This window comes from Sander lucioperca, chromosome 2 (assembly GCF_008315115.2).
Source record: "Sander lucioperca isolate FBNREF2018 chromosome 2, SLUC_FBN_1.2, whole genome shotgun sequence".
In the NCBI taxonomy this organism is placed as follows: domain Eukaryota; kingdom Metazoa; phylum Chordata; class Actinopteri; order Perciformes; family Percidae; genus Sander; species Sander lucioperca.
Window position 1 is genome coordinate 15,215,570 of NC_050174.1, and position 25,739 is coordinate 15,241,308.

The 25,739-nt window shown below is 40.6% G+C and overlaps 1 protein-coding gene across 1 annotated transcript in view; it reads left to right on the plus strand.

The window, feature by feature from the left end:
- Window positions 1-6,690: 6,690 nt before the first annotated feature.
- Window positions 6,691-25,739, plus strand: part of sv2ca (synaptic vesicle glycoprotein 2Ca) — a 30,108-nt gene continuing 11,059 nt past the window's right edge. Inside the window, exons 1-3 of the mRNA XM_031309103.2 lie at window positions 6,691-6,923; window positions 12,091-12,895; window positions 24,572-24,752. Of these exons, the coding sequence (XP_031164963.1) occupies window positions 12,298-12,895; window positions 24,572-24,752 (779 nt within the window). The 5' untranslated portion in view covers window positions 6,691-6,923; window positions 12,091-12,297. The remainder of the gene's footprint in view (window positions 6,924-12,090; window positions 12,896-24,571; window positions 24,753-25,739) is intronic.

The following is a 25,739-nucleotide window of genomic DNA, read 5'->3' on the forward strand; positions in this document are numbered from 1 at the left end:
AAACAACTCCTCCAAACCTCAGAGAACACAGATGGGATGAGTTATATTTTGAATATGCACAAAGTTTTGGACATGAGCAGAAATCTTGCTCAAACATCTGAAATATTACAGTCCAGGGGTTTATTAATAAATTAAAATGAATAATGTATCATTGAGGTGAATAATTGTCATATGCACATTTAAGGATTCCCCAACAAAAGATGCAAAAGAGGAGGGAAGAGTAAATGATGCCTAGGCTACATGTGTGCTGACTCAGATATAATTAGAAAAGTCGAACCAAAGGAGAATAAATAGTTGAAAGCAATTCAGAATTCCTGAGAGCCTTACTGCAATATATTCAGTTATGTTTATATTTGGATTGTAATCTATGTTTCCCTTTACATAAAGATATTTCCAGCATATTGATTCAGAAAAAGGTAGAAATAGGTGCATAACAATTCACCAGAATGCAGGAAATGAAGTGTTTAATGCTCAAAATTTTATGGGGGTGGACCCCCAGCCCCCCCGCATCGTAAGTCACCATAGGAAACAAAATCTTGGCCTTTGGGTTGGCAGGCCAGTTATGATTAGGCCAAATGTTGGTGCCATCTAAATTTTATCTATACACTGGTCAGCTAAAATGAACATACACTGGCTATTAACAAGCTGGGCAAGCCAATCGCAGTTTTGCATTGCATTCAGTTTATTTAAATGGGTCCGGGCTAAGCCCCGAACCTCCTCAAGTCCTAGAAACGCCCCTGCCTAGGAGGACTTAAATAGTTACCCAGTCCACGTATATTCTCTAAATTTCACATTACTTTACACGTTAAGAATTATTGCTTGAAAAATTGATGATGATGATGATGATGATGATGACCAATACACATCCATATATAAAAGGGTACGTTGTTAGTTTATTGTTTGATAATCCCATGAGAATAACATAGAGACGTTTGCAACAAATCATTTCAGGCAAATCTTCAGTTAGTTGTGCCCATTTAGGGAGTACACATGGTTTTCAAACTGCATTTCACGGTGAATTTTCAGCTGTAGTCTGGCATGCTGCACAGAGATTAGCTAATTCAAACTGTCACAAGGAAGCAAGCTTACCTCTCTAAAGAGGGTGTAAGTCCTTGGGGAGTACCACCACCCTGTGAACCTCCCTGTGGCCATTTCTCGGTTGTACACTTCAGGCAAACAAAGAGGAGACAATGGTTCACAAACTGAATTACAGCAATGTCTCAACCCCCTGAAGACCAGTGCTTAACAGTATTAAGACACATATGTGGGATAGGCCTAACGGCTTGGCAGCCCTGGGCTGGGACAGACTCTAGAGACAAGATAGACATATGTTCACTCTCAGCCGTGGCAGAGCTGCAAGCAGTAATGTTGGACTGAAGCCTCCTCACCACCTGGCTGATTGCTGGAGTATAGGAGTATGAGAGCATGGTTGAGACATTGGTAACAGTGCAGTTATCTCCCCAAAGAATGTGCTTTGACAGCTGGTCAGCTGATCACAAAGTCTTGAGGTCTGAACCATTCAATCTGATATTTTGACATTATATATCAAATATATACTAAAATAAACAAAATGATCATTTAAGACCTGGCACTGACTCCCCTCAGCACACACACACATTTTATTATTACATGTCTTGACAGTTGACGCAGGCTATGAATTTGAACCAGAATCGTGAGGCACAGAGGATAATCCTTGCTGCTCTGTGGGGAGTGGAGGTTTCCTGTTGAATGACAGGAAGCTATAACTCCCACAGATTACTTATTTCCATTTCAGAGCGGATGATTCACATGTTTTGAAAGGTTTTGGTGATGTTTTTTAGGGTGATTTTGTTGTCCTTCCAATTTGGCTTGTTAGGTTCTCTGCTTTTTCATCGCGCCATTGATGTTAAACTGCACATTTCCTATGATTGTCTGCTTTTATTAAGTCATTATAACAAGGACTGATTAGGTACAGACAACTGTAGAGTTTGTATGTTTGTATGTCTGTATCTGTCTTACTGGCAGCTCTTTAATAGCACAATACATAAAAGCCAACTGTTAATCTGGTATCAGCCACTTCTTGTGTGACATAGGATATATCAAACTGTTTGTTTTTAACGACTGTTTGAACTGTTAAATGCATTCTTTTAATTGCCCCATGTGGGATTAAATAAAGTTACATTCAATTGAATTACTTTCAAGTATATGAAATCCATATTCTCTTAATTAATACAAATCGCTTACAATCAAAAGGCTGCATCAGCTATTACACCTGTCTTTTGACCCCCACGAGTACATCCATAGAAGAAATAATAAACAATGGCTTAGAACTGAGTTTAAGATAGAGACAGATGATAGAGACAGACCTCTATTCAATCTTTACCCACTCTGTATAATGTTTTCCCTTTGTTGCAGACACAGGTAATAAGCTACTGTTGATAATGGTTAGATTAAAGTCAGTATCACTGCCTCAAACCCTTTTTTAGATCCCTTTTGTAAATTTCACCTTCCTTTCAGCAAAATAAATGCACTTGGGCTTGTGTGTCGAAATGGGATTCAGCTCACATTTTTCACTCATAGCCTGTTCAATCTGTTCCAGGACAATAATCACAATCCATTTGACTTTCTTCCCCCTGGTATTTTAGCTCAGTTACATTAGACTATTCAGGACCTTGCAATGGTAGACAGAACAGAAATTAGGAAATAACGTTCTGTGCTTATACAAATTGACTTTGTTAAGGAACTTTTTCTTACAGCACTTTTACATGTTTTACACTGTAATTAGATTTTAACAGATTCCACAAGAAATAGCATTAAGTCCTGTTTTATTGTTTTAATGTTTTGTGTATGTGCCATTTCATCTTTTGCACTCCAGTTGTGAAACTAGACTACAAACATGGTGTGAAATTGTTTCTGCCCTTGATCGATTTTGAGTCAGATGTATTTACAGACAGCCATAACTCCTGACGACAACAACTAATGTGCTATCATCAATCGTAATGTTACCAACCCATTTTTCTCACATACGAGACAATGATGACCTCTCACTGAACACAATGTTGGTAGAACTCATCTTGATGTTATTCATAGCTGCCTGCTGTTTTCAAATTAGTTTTCATTACATTTTGATGGACCAGGACTTCCCCCTTGGGCCACTCTAATCAATCACATCTCTCTATCAGTGACACTAGTGTCCTTTTGTTTTGCTTTCAGAATGCTTGGGTACCGAATTTGCCAGCACTTGTAAATACATCATGGCCACATTGTTCACACTCAGGTAAGGTAGTATATCCAACCAGGTAGGAGACAACAAAGCTGCATAATTTATGACATTATTATGTATCCATAAAGTATGATACATGCTGACTCTGGCATGAAGTGGTCAGCCATATGAGTGCAGATGAGCAGTGGAGGCTGAGAGGAAAGATGGAGACTAAATCAGTTAGCCTGAGCTTCTATCTCCACGAGGCAAAAACAATTACAATCAGACTCCACATCCGTTTCTTATAATCTGGATGACGATAAGCAGCAGACAGTTGTTCCAGTCTACCTCCACCTCTCTAGTCATTTCTTAAGGAAAGCTGGTACTGCAGGTACATCCATTTTAGTTCTCGGGGCAGTAGGATACATGTTAAAAAGGAGATTGTAATCTATGTGGAACGAGCAAAATGCAGTAAGAGACATACGTGTGAAAATGCATACGTTCTTTTCTTATACATAGTATAGTGTATGTTGTACATATCACAACACATAGTTCATATAGGGACGATGACAAGGATACCTAGCAGGGCACAGAAGAGTCTGAGCTGCTCAGCCAGTGGGGCTTTATGGGATTCCAACACTGTCACTTTCTTACTACCTACTGTACCACCAATTATCAGGCTACATGTACTGAATATGGCATGGAAATTCATAGCTATTCTTCATACATGCCAGCATCCAACCTGGAAGCTCTGGTAAATATGAGTATTTATTGTATTTTCACTGTAATAAAAAGGTATAAAAGGTAAAAAAAGGTAAAGGGTAAAAAGGTACTGAAATCCATGAGCATATTTCTTGCTTGTGTGCATGCTTATGTGAAAAAGAAAAGAGTATGAGTCTCACAAGGAAAGGGAGAGAGAAAGCGTTCGCATGCACAATGGACTCTGTGTGTGTGTGTGTGTGTGTGTGTGTGTGTGTGTGTGTGTGTGTGTGTGTGTGTGAGGGTCATTCTACTGTCCCGTACATTAAGCTAAGTGCTCCTCAGCTCTCCAGCAGTAGTAAATGGAGTCTAATATGGCTTGAGGGGGGGTTTGTCTCCCAACTCTGAATCAAAACCAAAGAGTGTCCCAAGCCCTAGGTCACTGCTTCTGTGAATCATCAAATTCAGAGGATAAAGATAGATGCCTTTCTTTTAGTTTACGTGTGTGTGTGTGTGTGTGTGTGTGTGTGTGTGTGTGTGTGCCCTTGCCACTTTTGTGTTGTGTGTGTCTTTGTGCACACTGTATGCATCATTTACAATCCTATTCAGTATGCTTTGTGGTGAATATGATGCACAACTAGTGTCAAAGCCATGTCTCGGTGTTTAAACTCAGTAAGCAAATGCACAACCAGGCTGCACTATTCACTGCATGTCCTACATATTAAGTATGTTAACATGAAGCTATTGAGATTTCGTTTTTTTTTTCTAAAAATGAGAATAAGGAATCAGATGAACGGAGTGTAATACATCAAAGGGCTTGCTGGTAGTCATTTCTGCAGTGGGCCGAGTCTCACTGGTAGCGCTGGTACAGTTTGCAGGCATTAATGATGTGAATACTGAAAGGCTGAGTGTCCCTGTGCTTGCGTCAGACCGTCATCTCCTTTTTTTTTCTCCCTCACTTTCTTCAGGAACCACTCGCAGGTTTCAGAGGCGTTAGGATCTGATATAGCAGGCACATAGGCAGTTACTGTCTCACACTTCATCTAAAGAGTCTACTAATCTCTATGAGCCTGTGTTGGGTTATGCAATTATTGTAACAGGATTGTGTAATCTTTGTGTTATGTTCCTGAATAGTATTGCTCCCTCTTTGGTCATTATTTTTGTGCATAGAAAGAATGAAAGTGTTTAATTGTGATAAACTGCATCTGAAAGTCAAGGGCTGTACTCACTGCACAGTTTACTTTATGTACAAATTAAACTCACTGGAGTGTAAATGAAAACTAAATACTTTACATGAGCAAAAATAACCTGTAAGCATAATACCTGAACTGTAAATGTGAACTGCAAGCTGTAATAAGAAAAAAATACTCAAGATTATCGTAACAAATGGTGCGCTTGAATGAAAGTCATGAATGCAAATGATGTAAATGTGATTTTATGAATTCGGGAGATTGCCAGAGGTGGTGCACTAGCACTGAATATTGCAGACGTACAGTACAGGTTGAGTCATTATACCAACAAATTCACCTGTGGCCTGGGACAATGTAAGGTCTATGGGGGAAGCACTTTGAATGGATATTCCATCCTCTGAGCTATGAGGACCTGGACTCCTCGACCCTCCTGCTCTTGTCCCATAATGGGTCCAAGTGGAGACTTTGGATTTATACAGATGTGATTCACATGTTGTTTACATCATGTGAACGACATGAAAGGTGAGAACTGCCTATATACGCTGTTTAGTGACTGACATGGTCACATCATTTCCCCACAAAGCCAAGCTATGTGACTTTGATTACAACATTGTTTCATGTTTACAGAGTTTTTTCATATATATATTTCTTTTAATGGGTTGGGGTTCAAGTGCATGTTTGTTTGTTTTTATTTATGGCAAGCTTTTTCATTTATGATCCATTATCTTACTTTGAGCCTTAGCTCTCTCTTTCTAATGTATGAAGAAATCTAATCTGGAATCAAATGTATAGAGTTAATATAGAGCATTGGACAGATCTGTTCTAGTACCATGAGACACTGGGTGATGGCTATATTTGTAAATAAAACTTTTTGGTCCGTAATTTTCGACCAATCAATTTCCTATGGGATATTACTTCCTGTAATTAGCTGAAGCTATTTTTTGGGACGGTTCAGCATGTGGAGCACAGTTAGCGGATATGGAAGGACTTTGATTTAAATATGCAACTGCATATTTACAGAACTTGCGGATGTGCACGACAAGTGTTATGTCTTTAGCAGCACCCAAAGACAGCACGCTGAGACGCTGGAACGCTCAGGTGTCGGTCAGCACCACGGACAGAGACAGTCGTTGAAATGCATCGTGCGGACTGCATAACACGGTGAGAGACAGACAGCTCTTCTTTTATGAAAGCGGTTATGGCTGGAAGTTGAAAACAGACGACTGAACGCTCTGAATTGTAAAAAAAAAAAAAAGAAAAAAAAAAGACAAATCACTGCGTTTACACAATTCAGATATAAGACAACTCATATGGGAAGCTGTGAAAAACTTTTCGATTAAGCATCAGTTGTTGCCTAAACGGACAACTTTTGCCCTCAAGCAGAAGCCCATCTATTTATCACGTAGGCTACTTGCCATTCTTTTGCACTGACACTTGTTCAAATTGCCTGTTTAAATTTAGACCTTTTTCATATCTGTTTAGCATTCATGCGTTGCAGTGTTTCACGTCATTCAGTCACCTCACCTAACCAGATTGTTCCATCAGACGGAATTACCCGCATCACTCAATGAAGTACAATCATTGATTACACTTCCCCCCACTCCATCCCTCCCTCCCTCTCTCTGCCTCCTACCACCATCACTCTCTTTCGCTCTCTCCTTTCCTGAAGTACTGCAGCGAGGGAGAGCACTGCATCGGAAAAACCTCACTGCGCTGGCAATTACCTCTGCCTCACATTACTATTCTACAGTAAAAAACCCACAAGAATATTTTTGTTTCACCATTAAGCGAAAGCGGAGTCTGATGCAATGGGTAACTATCAGCCCAGTTCACTCTTCTAGCCATAAATGACGGTAAGTAATTAGCTTACTACTTTTTTTCTGAAAACATGCTGACTGTGTAACACTTCCGAGTTAGTACAAATCCAGTATTTCCAATAGACTGTTTAATGATAATCTGTATTAGGACTTACAAGTATTGTTGTTCATATATTTCCAATGATATCTCCAACTAACATCTAAGCTGAGACTGGGATACCTCATTATTTATTCATAAGTTTGTGTATCATTTGTTAAAAGTTGGGATGGTTTCCAGGCATGTGTTGTTTTTTTCTCTGTGGGTGCAAACTGAGTCCATATGTCTCCTAGTAGAGAAATTGGCATCATTAAGTGAGAGCAGGCATGATAATTGCCTCATACATCGGAATGTAGTGGAGATCCTGTTCCTGTACCTTTTTAATTGTGGAATTGAATTCATTCAATAGGCCTATTTAGGAGTGACATATGCTTCTGTGAATTCTTTATGTACATCTTGGTTTAAAATATCCGATTTGGGCTACAGGTCTCTTAATTAATTTGCTTATTTAAACACCTTTAAGTGGTTGTTTGGTTTATGATTATCACTGACTGGAGCTCGTAGTTTACCCACTTTTTTTTTTTTTTTTTTTATCAACCAGCATGTTTATAGTAAAAAATACTTGTCATTGGCATGATTTGGGGTTATTGGCTGCGGACTGCATGGTGTAGTGCAACCAGCCATCTGCCCTGGGGCAGTTAAAGCACTCTGCACTGCCGCCAAAAAGAGGAGAGGATGCAGGAGCAGGCAACTGACTCTTTAAATTGCAACTCAAGAGGCAGTGAGCGATTGACAGGCACACAGCTGGTGAACTGGAAATCTGTGGCAAAGTGCTTTGTTTGCAATCTGAAGGCTGCAGTAGTAGTCCTGCTGGGTTAACACTGAAGGCGTCCATCAATGAAAAAGTGTTAGAAGTGATTGCAGGTTGCCTAATTCATTCCTTTAGCTCACTTCTCATTAGTTAAGTTTGTTTTCTGCTAGGGTAAACAAGAATCTCATTGTAATTCAGAATAATCCCAATATGCATTCAATAACATCTCCATCTTAAGCATCCACTGTGTCATTGTCACTGTCATTTTAATAGTTTTCCTAAAGTTTTTTGCAGAACACAGGCTACTTTAGGAGGAATACATTTTCTATTACACTTGACAGGAAAGAAAGGACTCAAAGTACAAAGTACGCTGTGCCAGTGACGATGTAGATATGAGAGCTTGAGAAGAAAAAAAATTCTGTCTGCACATTTAGTTAGTTTGGAGCTTTGACTATTGAAGAGAGGTGAAATGTTTAGGTGCTTTGAAAGATGTTTTTAAAATTATTTTATTATATTCTCCATCTACAGAAACAACTATTTTGTTTCTCTTTTGACATTTCTCTCGCATCCTCTCCCTGCCCCACCACTCAGACAGTAATGGCATCAGTGTTTGATGAAAATTCCTAACGGAAGATGTCCCAGGCTCGTTGTGCCTCTGTCTTCCAGATGAGGTCATGGGCTTTCCGTTTTGATGGGATTACATGCAGCTCTGCCCACTTAGAGATTGGACCTGCTCTTTCTGATGCTAATAGAGCGAACAAGCCATCAAGCCAGTGTGCTTGCGCATGCCTTTGAAAGGGCAGGAAACTGACAAGTCAAATCTGAATAAGATAGAAAGTATTTGTGGTTCCTATAGGACAAGTGACATTAACTGTAAATCTGGTTCAATATATAGTGCATATGATATTTAAAAATAAGCATAAGACAGACAATTGCCACTTCAGAAAGCATTTTTGGAGATGCAACCATCCAACCATCATACATTTATTATAATTTAATTCGCACTTATAATAATAATTGTAAAAACAAGAGAGAAGCCCCTAGCTGCCCTCATTGTTTTGCATCATTACTGTTTTTGTATTGTGTAAGGGCCGATGTCTGGACTACCGGACAGCCAAAAAGCCACTATTGATTTTCCTTCAAGTTCTCATGAAAAATATCAAGTGTCTCCTCCAGCAGTAATGGGTCAAGCATTAATTAAAGAAGTATTTTTTTTTTAACTTCCTAATCTAACAACTTGCTTGCCACACCAATCTGTTTGGGGACTGCTGGACTCGAGGTAGAACACCTCCAACAATGACATCCATCCTTTTGACAAAGTGCGATGCTTGTAGGAAGCCCTTACTGTGCTGATAAGTGCTTCATTATTCTTCAGTTCTTCTGACTCAGGGTGTTCATTACCACTGTCATTATGACAATGTTATGTTGTGTGATTATTCATTTTCTTTCTTTCAAAATGCTCATTAGCAGCTTCATTACTGCGCTACTTTTGGTTAATGATTCATGATAAGAGTGTGTTGAAATGGACTAAGTTGGTCAAACACTCTGGATATTGACATACATCTTTTGACTTTTCCCAAATGGCTTGTCCTGAGTTGGATGTATGGCCAAAACCCCTGTGTAACTAATCTTTTCATTTATCTTTATGTCCATGCAAGAGGGCCAAGTGATACTTGACCTAGTGTTTTTTTAGTATTCTAAAGAGGTTGAAGGAAAGCAGGGCCGCTATCCATCATGCAGACAGGGGTGTTGCCAGAGCAAGGCCTATTTTCAGCCATCCTCACATGGTTCACAGCAATGGTACACACACTATATCAACTCTCTCTCTTTATTCTAATTGTAGAGAACAGCTATGCCCTGCAGGACATAGTGTGGATGCAGCTTCTTTATGTTCCAAAATACTGTATATCCTGTTATCAGTAGAAATATAAAATTAAATGTTTAGAGAGTTTGGTTGCCTTGAAGGGAAGTAATGATAGTATGAATTGAACATAGGAAATGAGGTAAAGGTGGATTTACTACGGATGTGTGGACTGTGATCGAGGCTTGGGTAAAGACAGTATACGTTGGAAAAAAGTACTACAGTGCTGGATGGTCTAAAAATGCACAAATGATTTTAAACAGGCATCAGTGGAAACAATAGATGCTGACGAGGGAGCCTGAAAGAGAGTCAAAAAAATAAAGAAGATGAAAGAGGAATGGAATAGGGTTGAGACAACATAGAATAAAACAGAGATTGGTTTGTTTGGCAGTGTTGGTGGTTACCCAGTTTGATTGTAATTACTCCCGTTGCTCGGGCTGTCTGCACCGTCTGGGTTTTGTCAGCTGTGGTCAGGTGGGATTGGTCGTCTTTGTGCTCCGTTGTTGTCTGAGCTTCATCACCAGTGACAGCGCCTCACAATACACTCCATTGATTCTCTAACAGGCAGGATGTATCCCCTTTTGCCGGTGTGTGTGCGTGCTCATTTCAAGTAAAAATGATGTGCGATAGCCAACATGAGATCCTGAAATGATAAATAGCATCAGTTCAGTGACACCACTGAACTCTGACATGATCTTGGCAGGGTGTTAGTCTACAGAGACATTCAAAATTAATTTTATTGAAAGATGCAGTTGATAGAGAACTTCCACACAAGACAAGAAGCTAAAATGTTCCACGCTCAAGAAGAATTGTTTTGAGAAACCCTACAATACTAATCTAGGATTTAAGTAGGATAGCAATCTTCTGCAGTGGCTCTTATTATACAGGACAAAGACAAAACAGAGAGAATCATACCACTAATCATAAGTTAACCCCTTGCAATGTGCACCTCACCAATTATCCAGTGAGCAATTACTTATGGACAAAGGAAACACAGATTTCGTTATGAATCATCCTTAGGACATTGTCTGAGGCACCACCGGTGTCAATAGAGGTATTAAAAAATTATCAGTACATGTGTAAAGGAGTGTGCTCATAAGCACAGAAGTCATCCAATAAACCAAAAGGGATTAGGAGAGTCACCTTGAATCAGCAGTGTTATTTTGTCCAGTAAAATGCATTATGGGAGCTTGAGCTGGCCCTGTGATTTGTGTCCTCCTGACAAGGCTTCAGTGTTCATTAGAGGCTGTGGTGAGCTGCTCCTAGACACACAGGAACCACACACACACACACGCACACACACACACGCACACACACACACACACGCACACACACACACACACACACACACACACACACACACACACACACACACACACACACACACACACACACTGGACAGCTATGACCATCTCCACTCTACTCCTAAGCGTGCACCCTATCTTCTCTAAAAATGTATAATAAAAAATGAGAAATTTCGGATTTTTCTCATTTCAATTCAATTCCACAATCGTATTTAGTTTTTTGAAATTATTGTTGTGTCTCTGTGCTATGACAAATTATAGAATAAACAAGCCAGAGTGAGCCTGTGGAGACAATGTGATGATGAACTGTGGATCACAGTTTGAACATTCACATGAAATCATGTTACATCATTAGCACAGTTATGCTGGGGTCTCCCTCCCATCAGCAATGGCCTGCCAAAATGGGAAAGGGCTTCCCCATTCATACTGTGAGTGCACACTCACATATGTGCATTGCATGTTTAGGTGTGTGAGAGTCTTTCTGTATGTTTATTTATGTGTGCTACTTACACGTATGTGTAAGACACCTGAATACACAAAATCAGGGCCCTTAAAGAATAGCTATTGTGTATGTGTGTGTACTATGTGCCTGTGTCTGAATGTGCATCCACTGATGATGATTTCTCCTTTCCTCCTTCCTTTGCAAGGATTAAATATGACAATGCCGTTCCGGTTGGATTGTCACTCCCATTATTAATAAACCAGCTCTTTATTGGGGGCAAATTGATTTCAGACAGAGCCTTGTTTATTAGCCTCTGTTCCTCAGAGTCAATCATGAGTCAGCAGATTCAGCATCTCTGTTTGAAATGCTAATCTCTTCAAAACTAAGTCCAACTTATGAAATTTAGAACAAAGAGAGCGCCCCTCAAAACGTAATATTCATTTTGAATATAAACTTTACAGCCAAAGCCTTTTTTCCTCACATCACTCCAAATGATGAAAAGGCCTTGGAGAATGGTGAGTGAATGATTAAAGATGGTATGTGCTGTCTGTGGGGTGTCACCTGTTAGTCTGGGATAGTTATGAATGTAGCAGGGAGACATGAGGTACGGGCACTATCTGATGATCTGAACATCTCCCTCTCTTTTACTTTTCCCTCTTTTCTCTCTGATCTATCCCGTGTCCTTTCTCCTGCTTGTTCTCTCTCTTTTTTATCTGTCTGTCTCTTACCCTTCCCCCATCTCTCTCAGCCTGGCCGATGATTGCCACAGCCATTGTGGGTTATCTCCTGTGGTGACTCAAGAGTTTTCCTCCCTGCTGCATCTCGAGACCCACTGATCTCACCATTCCTGCAATTCTCCTGCCAGTGTACACTCACCCCTCTTGCCCCTCTTCCCTCTTTCTTCTACTTCTAAGTATTCTCTGAACCCCCGTGAAGACCTACTGGTGGAGCCATAATGGAGGACACTTACAATAACAGGACTTCCCTGGCTAAGGGGGCCAAGGACATTGTCAAGGAGGCCAAGCGGCATGCAACAAAGAAAGTCAACAAGGTGGTGGATCGCGCCACAGATGAGTACTCATCCCACCACAACTACAGCCGATTCCAAGATGAGGAGGACGAAGATGAGGATTTCTACCGGAACCCTCCGAGGCAGGACGGAGAAAGCTACCCTGACAACGAGGAGGGCTCCAGTGATGCAACAGAGGGCCACGATGATGAGGATGAGATCTACGAGGGCGAGTATCAGGGTATCCCCTCCGCAGGAGATAGGAAGCAAAAGGAGGGCCAGGTGGCACTGGGTCAACCGGTGTCAGATGCCACAAGGGACCGTAAGGGGCTGGAGCAGGAGAGACAGGCGGACGAGGAGGAGCTGGCCCAACAATACGAGCTGATTATCCAAGAGTGTGGCCATGGGAGGTTCCAGTGGCAGCTGTTTCTGGTGCTCGGGCTGGCACTTATGTCAGATGGGGTGGAGGTGTTTGTGGTGGGCTTTGTGCTGCCCAGCGCAGAAACAGACATGTGTGTGCCCAACTCCAGCTCGGGATGGCTAGGTAAGGGACCCCATGTGTGTTTGAGTGTTGATGAGAGGACGTTCATCTACTTATGCTAACATGAAATAATGCAATCCCTTCAATACTTGAATGAATTTCATCATTTTGGATTATTTTTCATGATTCTAAATAGTGTTTTTTAATGCCTTGATTCTTGACCTTTTAATTTTGCTGTACATTGCATTGTGTATGATGATGATGAAGATACTGATGTCATCAGGTTATCAGCTTGGGCCTGGAGACTACACATCTAAAAAATCCATGTTACAAACTGGATGGGTGGAGTTTGAAAGATGTGGGTTAAACAGGGAGAGTATAATGAAAAGAGAATGTCCAGTTGCATTATGGGAATTGTAGAATCATTTGTTTTTGGCGTTTAATCCATACAAGTAGGGCCTAAAGGTCAGGTCATCTCGACCTCTCGAGTTTTTGCAAAAGTGCAACAACTTTGTGGAACACACAGACTGGATCAACGGAGTAGCTCTTTAAATGTACAATATGTAATTTTCTGCCGCTAGGTGTCTCTCAATCAAAACAATGGATGTAAACACAGACTTTTGATGACGTTGTTAGCTAGTTGACCAGTTAGTGAGCAAGCAAGCTAACATTAGCCAGCAGCTAACAATATCACAATATATTTCACTTCAGTGTCACTTTTTGTGTTGATGTTTTGTGTTGATGTTTTCAGCACTGGGGGGAAAAGGGTTTATTGTAATTTTACTCAACATCTCTGAGAGACTTAGCTACTTCGCGGCTGGGGCTGGCTGCCGAGTATCTTTGGGGCCGCGGCTCAGCTGAGGATATGCCTAGCTACATTGGGTGTTGCTTTTGGACTCTCCCCACATTCACCTTTTGTCCACAGGACAGTCACCATTTGTGGGTAAAACATAACTGTAAAGAAGACCACTGAAGGGGGGAGAATTTCAGCACAACACTGCGGCCAGTCAGACTCGGACGCCTGGGGAGATATGGTCTGTTTCCGCGACGGAACATAACACTTTCTGTTATTGCCGTTAGCATCATTATCAACTGGTGCTGGAGTTTGTGCTGGCTGGTAGGAATGGGCGTATCGATCCTGTGGTATCGATAGATCGATATACTCACGCTACTCATTTGGCATCGATTTCCTTAAAAAAATATCGATATAAACTAAAAAATAATAATTGGGGGTGTATGCATTACTTTCAGCTGTTTTAGATTACTTACTTAAATGACTATGTGCCGGGACACCCCTGTACCTGGCGGCGTATTGAGCTGGCCCATGTCACGTGACAGGAGACGAGCGAATGAGCGTCAACGTGCGACACAGCCGACAGCGACACAGCCAAGGGCCTGAAAATGTGTATGTTTTTGTTCATATTTAATTTATTTCATTCATATTTATGTTATTTATTTTACTTTTAATTTTATTATGTATTGACCATAATACATTTTGTATAAATGGTCTGTATTTGTCTTGTGATTTGTCTTAAATGTAATAATATTTTTACTGACAAAAATTGGCAATAAGAAATTAACGGTATCGATATCGATATCGATGAAAATGCAAGAAAAAGTATCGGTATCGTATTGAATCCTAAAAGTGTGGTATTGCCCATCCCTACTGGTTGGGTTCGGATTGCTTTACGTTTATAAGAGTGGCTGGCTGCTGGCTAACTGTGGATGTGTCGTGTCCCTGGGGCTGTTGTCCGCTCTCATCCCGACTGAACTAGTCCCTTAGCGGCGGGGAGTGAGGCAGAAAAAACATGGTGGGCTAGCTGGCTAAATTAGCATTAGATGTCTTCTATCTATACAGCTAGCTAACGTTAGCTGGCGAACGTAATCATGGGTTAGCCCAGTGCTGTTTAATGGTAACTTTACCTTGATCAAAACAATTATACTTAAAATAACTTCATGAACGTGTTGAACGATGTTGTAACCTTATAACGTTAACGTTCCCCACCGAGCATTAGCATTAGCGTTAGCATGAGCTAACGCTAATGTTACTTGTCAACGTAGCATATTACGTTAAGCTGGATCAATCGATATTGAAATGTATCAATAAATAAGATCTCTGCTGTATTACTGTGTTGTAAGTGGCATGTAACCAGTGACAAAATGATGCTCTGTGGCAGAAAGCAAGCTGTATAACAGTTACTGAGTGTTATTCTTTCTGTGAGATTGTATGATTTACGATTACTCTCGAACGTATCATCTGAGTGCCGTGTTTTGACGGTGAGTTAGAGGAACCAGAGGGGTCAAAGGTTATATGACGCCACTGACAGGCAACTAAATGAAACGGACCGTGTCATTAAAATAAAATAACAGATTTCTCTGGGTTTGAACGTTGTTGGAAACATTTAGGATAGTGTAAGTACACAACTCAACAAAATATATAACATAGGTATAGTAAGTTTTAGACATTTTAATGCAGAAATGTTACATATTGTACCTTTAAGTAACTAATCAATGTCCCCATTTAAAGTGTCACATAATGTTTAGGGCCTTGTTATTCTCAAGGAAACAACCTGATCAGAAGACATTTTCTAATCAGTATGATGGATAACTAACCAGGACGAGTGGTAACACATGCTAGCAAACATCAATGAATGATTTTAGCTATTTGATTTTAAAATGTGTTTTTGGCACAGCAGAGGAGTTCTTTTTGTGGTGGTCTGACCACCTGCAGACTGGGATGTAAAGGTGTAATTGTAAGGCATTCTATATACTAAATGGTATTCACTAAGAGTATTCTGTACACTGCAACTGTATTTAATAATGCAGACACAACTACATCCAAATGCAAACTATTTTAGTAAGCAAGCATACTTACTTTTGCCAGCATAAACATGCTATATATTGATATCAATGTTAGAATTACTATATAGTATGCAACTTGGACTAAAGAAAGGGTCACACTACTTTTGTACTTTCATGTTCGTACTATACGTGTCTCACTTTATCCTAGTTGTGTTTCACATGGATGAGGTGCTGCGGTCCACTGGTCTCTGTGTCTGGATTAAGAGGGTAGCTAGTGTTCCCTGTGTGCTTTGTGTGTTGAGAAGGAGTCCCAGCAGTCCCTGTGGCTGCAGGTGTATAATCCATCACCACAGACTGTGTACAGGGGCTGACTCACAGTGTCAGTACCAGAGTGGCGAGGACATTATTTCACTCACACAGCCCTTAGATACTAACTGCCACAGTGAGACATGACAATATATCAAGTGCACTGCAACATGATGCAAAATTGATAAGGCAGGGCTTTTTTTTTTTAAGAATAGAGGTTGTGGCTGAAAGTTTGAAAAATTTGGATTAGAGTTGGAGAACGTCTACAATAAGAAACACCCTGTCATACGTATGTTATCATCATACTTTTAATTTGCATACTTTTGATATGATAAAAGAGTTTGTTAATATATGTCTGTGTGGGGTTGTCACTTTAAAATCCTCTCAAGATGTTGTGTACGATGCACCTTCATTTTCTCTTTCCAAGTATCCATGCAAACTCTTTTCTTCCTTTCTAACCAAGCAAAGTCCTGCAGGCGTTCACGCTCTACACTCTGCTTCTCCTTGTTCGTGACTCCAACCCTCACCCCCTGTACTTCCCTCTCACCCTCCATTCTCTATGTGCCTCTCTTTTCTTCTCCCATCCTCCCCCCATTCTCCTCTCCTTTCTCCTACTGATTGCCCTGAGGCTCCTCCCTGTTGAGGTGAATATGATTGGTGTGTGTATGGGTGAATGGGTGGTTGTGCATGTCTGAGCATATAAGCCTACATGATTACTATGACCTTGTTGGTATCCATTTGGAGTTTTCCAGAGTAATTACACTTAATTACAGCCAACAAAACAAAGTGAGTTGGTGTTTCACAGGTGCCATGGCAATAATTTATTGTAGAAGTAAACATCAGCCAGTCTGTGGATGAATTTAATTAGGGGGGTCTCATTTTTCATGTATTTCATATATATTCTGTATTTAACCAAGCAGGACAACAAGGTTCTTATTTTGTATTGACAGCCTTAATAATATGTCCTCTTTGTGGTGGTCTGGTGGTGGCAATAAAGAATAGCTTTCACAGGGCACAGGGGCTAGACCACCAGTGGTGTAGTCTACGTGATACGCAGGTATACGCATACTAAGAAAGCTCCAGGATTTCCATATACCCACTTCAAAATGCCCAATGACATGTACCAACATACTTTGCTTTATAATTTTGATATATTTTGAATTGTCATCTGTGTTTTTCTTCTTCACATAGGCTAAATAAAGGTATTTCCACCGCAAATTGGTGCATAAAAGTGTGTCAGAATGCAGGAAATGAAGTTATTGATACTCAAAACTTCCCTGAGGGAGGACACCCAGATCCCCCCCCCCCCCCCCCCAAAAGGACCATTCTGGCCCATATATATAGGCCCATACATATACAATACAGTATACCCACTACAATACATTAATACATTAGACTACACCACTGTAGGCCACCCACCCGCCAGTGAGGGATCATGTCCTTGCTGCTGCTGCTGCAGTAGTGAATCTTACTAGTTGGTTGTAGCTGCACAGATGTTTCCACCTGCATTACACCCTCCTGGTGACGCTCCTCACTTAGAACCTTGGTACCTTTACATGTGTCACCAGGTTACAGTCGATATTCTGCTGTAAAGTCATAGATTTATTAAACATCATGAAACTAACTCAAAGTATCTTCTTGAAGTCGATCAAATGGCCTCCACAGCAAATCTTGACTATTTGTAAGCTGTGCACTCTCATTGTATCACTATTACAGATAAAATACGTAATGCTTCCAAAATAAGGTCAAAAGTCAAAAAAAGAGAAGAAATATGATTACTGGCCTGCCATGTATACACAGATATACAGTAACTAGGTTAAATCAATGATTGTTAACACAAGTAACCTGCTTTCTTGTGTTCATGTAAATGTACTGACTGGCAGGTGGAAAGAAGTGATTCCATGCATTTCAGAGGAGGCACGTGGCTGTCTGTACGGCCAACAATGGCTGTCAAGTTAGCTGTAAAAGTGGAACGGGCCATTTTATTGGAATAACAGAGACGAAAAATCCCCTCAGTCCCCCCAAAAAACAAATGGTTTTCAGATAAGTTTCAAAAAGTACTTGACCACAGAGTATAGAGGAAATTATTTTACTGGACTTTTCAATTCACACTGTAAAAAAAGTTGAATGACATGGTTTCGAAAAATATCCATTCTGTGTTTGGTTAGTTCCACCTGAGCAGGACTCCCATCGTAGTTGCATTGTGCAGCTCCATTAATCACACAGGCAGAGGCAAGCTGCACGGACTGAGCTGAGTGTAATGGGATAATGCAGTATGAGAAACGCAAAGGCCAGAATTGGATGGATAACTAAAATGCTGATTAGATAACAAAATTAATTTTGGTCCTACCAGTATCCCGATCATGCAGGAATATTTCATGCTACATGAGAATGAAGGATGGAAAGTCGGGGTAGGAGGGGTTGAAATACTGTGGATGATGTGGGAAGGAATCAGGAGATTAAAAAAAGCACTTTAAGATGCAATATGTGGGATGAACAGGGGGAGAGGAGAGGAGGAGGGACAGCTTTAAAGCAGAGAGATTGCCAAGTTAGAGAGGAGTAATGGGGAGGGAGGTGTGGGTGAATGGGAGCAGAGGGTTGGGAGATTGGTGGTATCAGTACACCAACAGTGTGAGGGAAAGGCTCAGCTATCATCTCAGACACAACAGACAATGGGAACGCATCAACCTATCATTACTTATGTATTCTCTTAGGCTGTCTTTTCCCTGCTGAAACTCCCCTCTTTTCTCCCTCTGACTCTCTCAACTGGGTTCTCCTCATTTTCATTTAACATCCCTCTCCCTCCCTGCCACCCATACTTTCCCCCTCCTTTCTTGTTTCCGCTCTACTTGATCTTCTTTTTACCCTTACTTCCCTGTCTTCTGATCTCTTGTACCTTTTTCTTTCTTGGGCTTCTTTGTGTCCCAGCTTCACTCTCCGTCTCCTCTCAAGCTCCATTTCCACAGTACTTCTCCCTCTTTGTCTCTTTTCTTTTCCCGTCGTTCCCCCTCTTTCTTCCTATCTGTATGAACCAGCTGACAAGCTGTGTGGGGCTGCGTGGTCCAGGGGCAGCTGAGCATGGCTAAACTGCAGTAAAATCGCAGCGTCACTGCAGAGATTACACTACTGTGCAGTTTCACATTGTGTGGGAGACTGAGTTTGTGTGTGTATGTGTGTGTGTGTGTGTGTGTGTGTGTGTGTGTGTGTGTGACGGGACTGAGTGTGTGTGTGTTTGTGCACATGGACCAAACCTGCTGCCAGCAGCAATTTCAGCCACAAGCAAACCAACGTCTATCTGCTCGCTCTTATCAGGGGTTCATGGCATCATATATTTCATGCGAATTATCCACAGTCTTTTACGAAAATGAAGGTTGTATCATTACTGATGCTGAGTGAGTCATTTTAAACCCTGCACTCTAAGCCCCACAATAGGTTACTTTCACTGAAATCCTGCCCCCACTGATATGACTTAAATATGACAAAAAAATCTCTTTTCCTGTGGAGGTGGCAGAAGACGGAGGCATGAATCCGATCAAACTGACACGATGTAGTACAAATGTGATTACACGCTGCTCACTTTAAAGGAGCTGATGACAGTGGAGCAAAGAGGAAACTAAGGCAAATAAATGAGAGGGAAGCACAGAGGAGAAGAGAGGAAGAGGAGTGGAGAGGGGAGAAAAGGAGTAGAAATGAGGAAGGGAAATGAGAAGTGAGGAAAACAATAGGAGAGAACACAAGCTGAGAGAAAGAAATGGCGAAAAGGTTGGGAAGAGAGGCACAAAAGGGGAGGAGAGCTGAGGGACGAGGAGAGGAGATAAAATGAGATCAAAGTAGCGATGAAGAGATTGAGAGAAACAGAGAAAAGGCATAGGAAAATATCTAACTGGGAGAGTTACTACAGCGTCACTGTAGCGCGCACCAGGCACGCTGTTGTATGATAGTATCATCATTATGAATAAAACAGGACGGGTGTTTTGCGCAACGTTGTGGCAGTTTGCAGCGCTGAGCGAAGAGCATCAAAGCATGAAATCAGAGAAGAGGTCGTGATGCAGCTCAGCGCTCCCACGGCTCTCAGGGGGCTCCTCGGGATGTGACAGGACAGAAAACAGTGCACCAGGGCCTTCCCCTTCCTCCCCTCTTCCCTCTCATTCTCTTGCCCTATCGTGCAATTACTGAACTCTCCTCCCTCATTATCCTTTTCTGTCTTTTGTCACCCCCCCCCCTTCATTGCTTTTGCTCTTTCTTCTGCTGCTCACATATTTCATCTTCTTGCGTTTTTGCTTGCTCCTGTTAAAATTTCAATTTTCTTTTATCTTTCTTTCTTTTCCTTCCCTTCATCTAGTTCCCCAGTGACTGGTTTACAGTCGCTACACCAAAAGAGTTTACATGTATTTGTAATATTTTAATCTGTTATTTACTTTTACTGTTTGGTCCTATGTGTGTTTGTGTGTGTGTATGATTGTGGCAGTGTTTCACAGCTCATATCTTATTCCTTGGAATTTGTCTTGTGTTTAGAGTGAGCCTGTGATTTTGCTGAATATTAACCATTCCTGGAGATGTGTTTTGACATCTCAACAAAGTGTCATGGGGCAAAACCTTTTGCTTCAGCCTGAGAGGTCTCCTGACACACTGTCATTTTCTGATGGTGCTCAGAGTCGATCTGGGTCATCAAGTCCAAATTCAGCTGCATTTCACACTATGGTGAAACGTCTGTACCAGTTGGCATCCATTCAAGGAGTTTTACATTCAAGGATGTGTCTCATCAGTGCTTCAGTAAGTGTACTTTTCTCCTGTATAGAGACTTTACATTTCATTCCTCTGCAGTTCCAGATTGAAATGTTTGGTCTTGAAATTCAGCTGAACTGAGCTGAAGTCCGTTGATTGTATCCTTCTTCTTAGTCTGCAGGCCTGAGAAAGGACCTTCACTTATAGCCTTACTAAATCAATGACATGGCAGTACTGGGTGATAGCACTAATGGAAGGGGTTTCATCAATTAGAATACTCTGGTTGAAGCTCTTGTGGTCCAACCATATAATTTCCAATGCGTTCAGTATCGACTGATGTAGCCCCGAGCATCAGTCTAATGAAATGTTGAAACATTTAATGGGGGATGTGTGTTTTACGTACGTTAAAGTGGATTACTGAACACAATTGGTTAATAGTGCCCATTCACTGGGAGCACAGAGGAAATAATAAAACCAGCATGAAAATGATTGATTTATATTGAAAATATTTTGAGAAAAACAATATTATTAACCACACCCAAGTAAATACCCATTCCATCCCTATATATATATATATATATATATATATATATATATATATATATATATATATATATATATATATATATATATATAAAAACAACAACAACACATATCCGTCACAGGATAACCTTTAAAACAATGTATTGTGGGAGTTTAATTCATAGGCAGACCCTTATTTTCATAACTCAAACCCTGTTACCTTTAAAAACAGAAAATCCCATACAGGCTTTAAAATGTTAATGTATAACTGTGAAATAGAAGTGCTCCCTGGGGCACCCACATGTAACTCAGTCTGTGTCCAAAACAATTTCAGCAAAGTTAACGATGCATTGCCTCCATTCAGTATGTAAATGCTCATCTTGCTTTTCTGGACAACAACTGATTCTGAGTTGGTTTTTAACGATCTGTGTATTTTGACAAAGGTATACAAATAAAACATAATCCGCATTTGGTAATCCGATGAGAAGATACATGTGAGGAATCATTTTTTAGTTTGGAGCAAAATTTTAAATATGTCTTTTTAAAAGTTATAGAAAAATGTGAGAAAAAATGAGAAAAAGCTTATTACTTACAGCAAAACCTAACTGCTAAATACATTTAGCATTCAGATAGAATAGGTTGTAAAGAATGTCTCAGTGTGTCTGTCTTGTCGGTGTAACGGTTCCCATGAAAGGCTTTCCAACCTTTAAAGCTACAGAAAATGGGACTGTATCACTCTGACATCACACTGAAGGTGGGGTGTGGCTCATAATCAAGTATGTGCCATAATTTTCAGACATGACAGGTTAATGCCACACAAACTACCTCTTGGTCTTTTGGTGATGAGACAGACCTCATAATGTCTGCTATTTTTGGATTACATTACATTACAGTACACCACTCTGCTCTTTGCTGGTGCGGGCACTGCTGACGTCATGCTCAGCGATACTGTGCAGCAAGTCGGACAGAACATCAATAAATTCATTACGTAATGGACTGTCCTGTGAGGGATGTGCTCATTAGTCAACAGTTCTATTGCTCTTGTGTTTTTAAAGGGCATTACAGTAGCAGAAATCAGATGTTATACCAGTATCTATACAAAAAACCAAAATCAAAAAACAGTTTATTGTTTGTATGGAAAATTGAGGGCTCAAACTAAATGAAAAGGCCTCTGGATGTTTAGATGCATGACAATTAAATGGGTGGCCAGTGGGTGTTTCCTTTCAGTATGCACCGTATATCTAGCCTTTTCTTAATGAAGCAAAAGTGAACTGTGCATAGACTGAAGACTTCCATTAAATTTAGAATACAATTTATGGTACCTTCAGGCGAGTATCTAGATGGCTGCCAAATGTGATAGATTGCTGGGTTTTGACCCCTGAAGCGAGAGAGTCAAACAGATATCTGCTCACAGCAGAGGAGAAGAGACCTGACTGCAGACATTACAGACAGGAAATGCATCTTGCTATTAAGATTATTGTTATGTGAGGTGCCCAGATCGCTCAGTTGGTAGAGCAGGCGCCTATATATAGAGGTTTACTCCTCGACGCAGCGGGCCCAGGTTCAACTCCGACCTGCGGCCCTTTGCTGCATGTCATTCCCACTCTCTCTCCCGTTTAATGTCTTCATCTATCCTGTCAAAAATAAAGGCCGAAAATGCCCCAAAAATAAAAAAAAAAGATTATTGTAATGTGATGAATGAAGTGTCCCTGCTGCTGAGTCATATCACTCCATATATGACTGTGACTTTCACATTCTCTTCTTTGCGTGTGGAATTATGAATACCGACATCCTCTCTAAATCAGGTTTATGTGTCTGCATATGTCTGGATATTAATAAAGACAAACAAATTACTGTACTATTACAGTAAACTATTAAGGGTTTTAGTCTGGAACATAAACCTAAAAAGAAATTCTAAATGGAGACAAATCCAGTTGGAGCAGCAGACCCTGTATATTCATGAAGGCTCAGGCTGCTAACCACACAATGCCACATACAATGTAGACTAAAGCAGTAATAATAGGCTCCTCTCTCCAGAGCAGAATCATGATGATCAGTGAGAGAAATCAATGCTGTTTTGTTGGAGCATTGATCCCATTTGTGATGAGAGAGATTACAAGAGAGCAGAGGCCCCTTTGTAAAGTCACCCCACATTACTGTTCACATTTGTCTCCCCATTGATCAGAGCCTGTTTTCAGTCTTTACACACTGTATTTACTTATCAATGTTAGAATGTTACAGGAGCAGAGGCTTTTCAAAAAGGATGTGAGGTTCATTGTCATCAGTCAGTGCTCTAATTTTTAGGATCCAGTCAGAGTAGCAGAGATGCTACATCTTTAATTTAGAAATTTTACATGTGGCAAGCTCTTCTTGTTAGATGTATTGGTCTAATATGTCACTTGGGGAATGTGTGTGTTTATCTATAAAACATTTTGAGTGATATCAGCACTAACATCTAACAGCAGTATATTTTTTCCCTTTTTAAAATGACATGATCATCTATAAGTTCAACATTGCATATGTCAATCATTCACCATAACTTCCAATTCACTGATAAACATTCAGCAATAATGGAGGCGCATGCTTAATGTTGCTCCATATTTTTATTTGACACTTCACCATTTGCCAGCAAAGGCACATTTAGAGGACATGATTTCTGAAACACTTCTTGGCAGAGTCACTGTCGGGTGGCTTTGAGGAGGGGGGGTGAGGAGGATATTTTTAAAATGTCATTCCACTTCACTTAAATGAGTGCGGACTGGTTGCTGGATAGGTGCCAGTTCACCTCCAGGGCACCGTAACCTATATGGCTAACCCTGCATGATGACCCCTCTGAAAAAAATGCATGTGCGTGGTATCTAGGAGGGATACGCAAAGAGATACATTTCTGCGCCTTGTGTAAACGTTTTCTGGTGTTGATTGACCAATAAAGCATTTTAAAAAAGGTGGCCAGTAACACAATAACACTACACAGTTAATAAACCGTATCTGCTTGATGTGTAAATAGGCAACTGTTTGCTAAGTTAAGTTTGTTAAGGGAATGATATGTCAATGCTGTGTTCACAGCTTGTTACCGCTGCTTCCTGGTTGCCAAAAATTGGTTATTGCAGGTGTCTCTTAAGAGCTTTGTGAAGATAATCTAGTAAATCATAAGTGAGAAAAGTCTGCGGGAGGCAACTCATTAGATAAAACCTGATGAGACGACTGGCACTAAAACCATCTCCATAAGGTAACCAATGAGATAAACTCCCAAAATGTTGGTGTAGTCTGAGACACCAAAACATAGGACCTCATACAAACATATGTACATGCAGAGTTCTGAGGTAATGTATTGTATGTTAAGGCAAACAAAACTCAAACTCTTCTCTCCCCTTATCTTTCCAGGCAGTGTTGTTTACTTGGGGATGATGGTTGGAGCGTTCTTCTGGGGAGGGATGTCTGACAAAGTGGGCCGCAGACAGTGCCTCCTCATTTGCATGTCCACGAATGGCTTCTTTGCCTTCCTGTCATCTTTTGTTCAGGGATACGGCCTCTTCCTCCTTTGCCGTCTCATCGCTGGCTTTGGGTAAGTCTGATAACGTGGAGGTCATTCTAGGGCTGACTAAGATGACAAGCCATCCGTTTAAACGATTTGTGAAAAGTCAAGTCAAATTGTTACACTACGGCACTTCAAAATCGCCTTCTTTGATCACACTAATCAAAATCGCCTTCTTGTCACACTATCTGAACATGGAACAGTATATGTCCAAAATCGACGTATGCATCAGGGCTAAATCACTGAGAGTAAAGAATCCATCTCTGTGAGGCACAATCTATTTGAGGAGTGTTTCTGTAGACATGTCTCTCCCAATTGTTACTGCCTTTGTAGATTCCACTGAGTAACTTTTAAAGAAATGTCATGTCATGTCATGCTTACGTGAAGCCTGTTTTCTCTCTTCCACAAAAAGTTTGGAGTTATAAATGTAATTTTCTACTGCTGCTGCAATGCAGAGCAGTAACAACTATGAACAGCCAGTCTAAGATGTTATAGCCAGTGACATTCTCACTCCATAAAGAAAACTTCAATATACATTTTTGTAATCATCTCTAAAAATAACCAGTGTGTTTCAGAGTTTGTGAAAATGTAAACTCTACCAGAGACAGATAGTGAGTCATCCTCTTTATACATAGAAACATGGTGTAGAATGTGATTTATTATGTCCTTGTCTTTGGCAGTGCAACTGTTCCTTTAAGAGCTAATTCAGTAATTGCATCTGCACCATTCTCCCCAGAGACCTCCAGAGTAATTGAAAAGGCTGTCCAAACTGCCAACGTGACCTGTGCCTCTGAATCATTCAGGAACTGGCACTGAGGGTTTTTTTGTATTAAGTTTTGGGGACAAAAATGCTTAGCTGTGCTTATTTTTTGCTTATTTGGTCTCCTTTGATGTCTTAGTAATGAACCTTCAGTTTATTCTATTTTAATGGAAAACAATCCAAAAAAAAAGCTTTAAAGGCTGAATAGAGTCTGTAGGAATTTTAACATTTAATCAAATTACAATTTTCACAGTTTG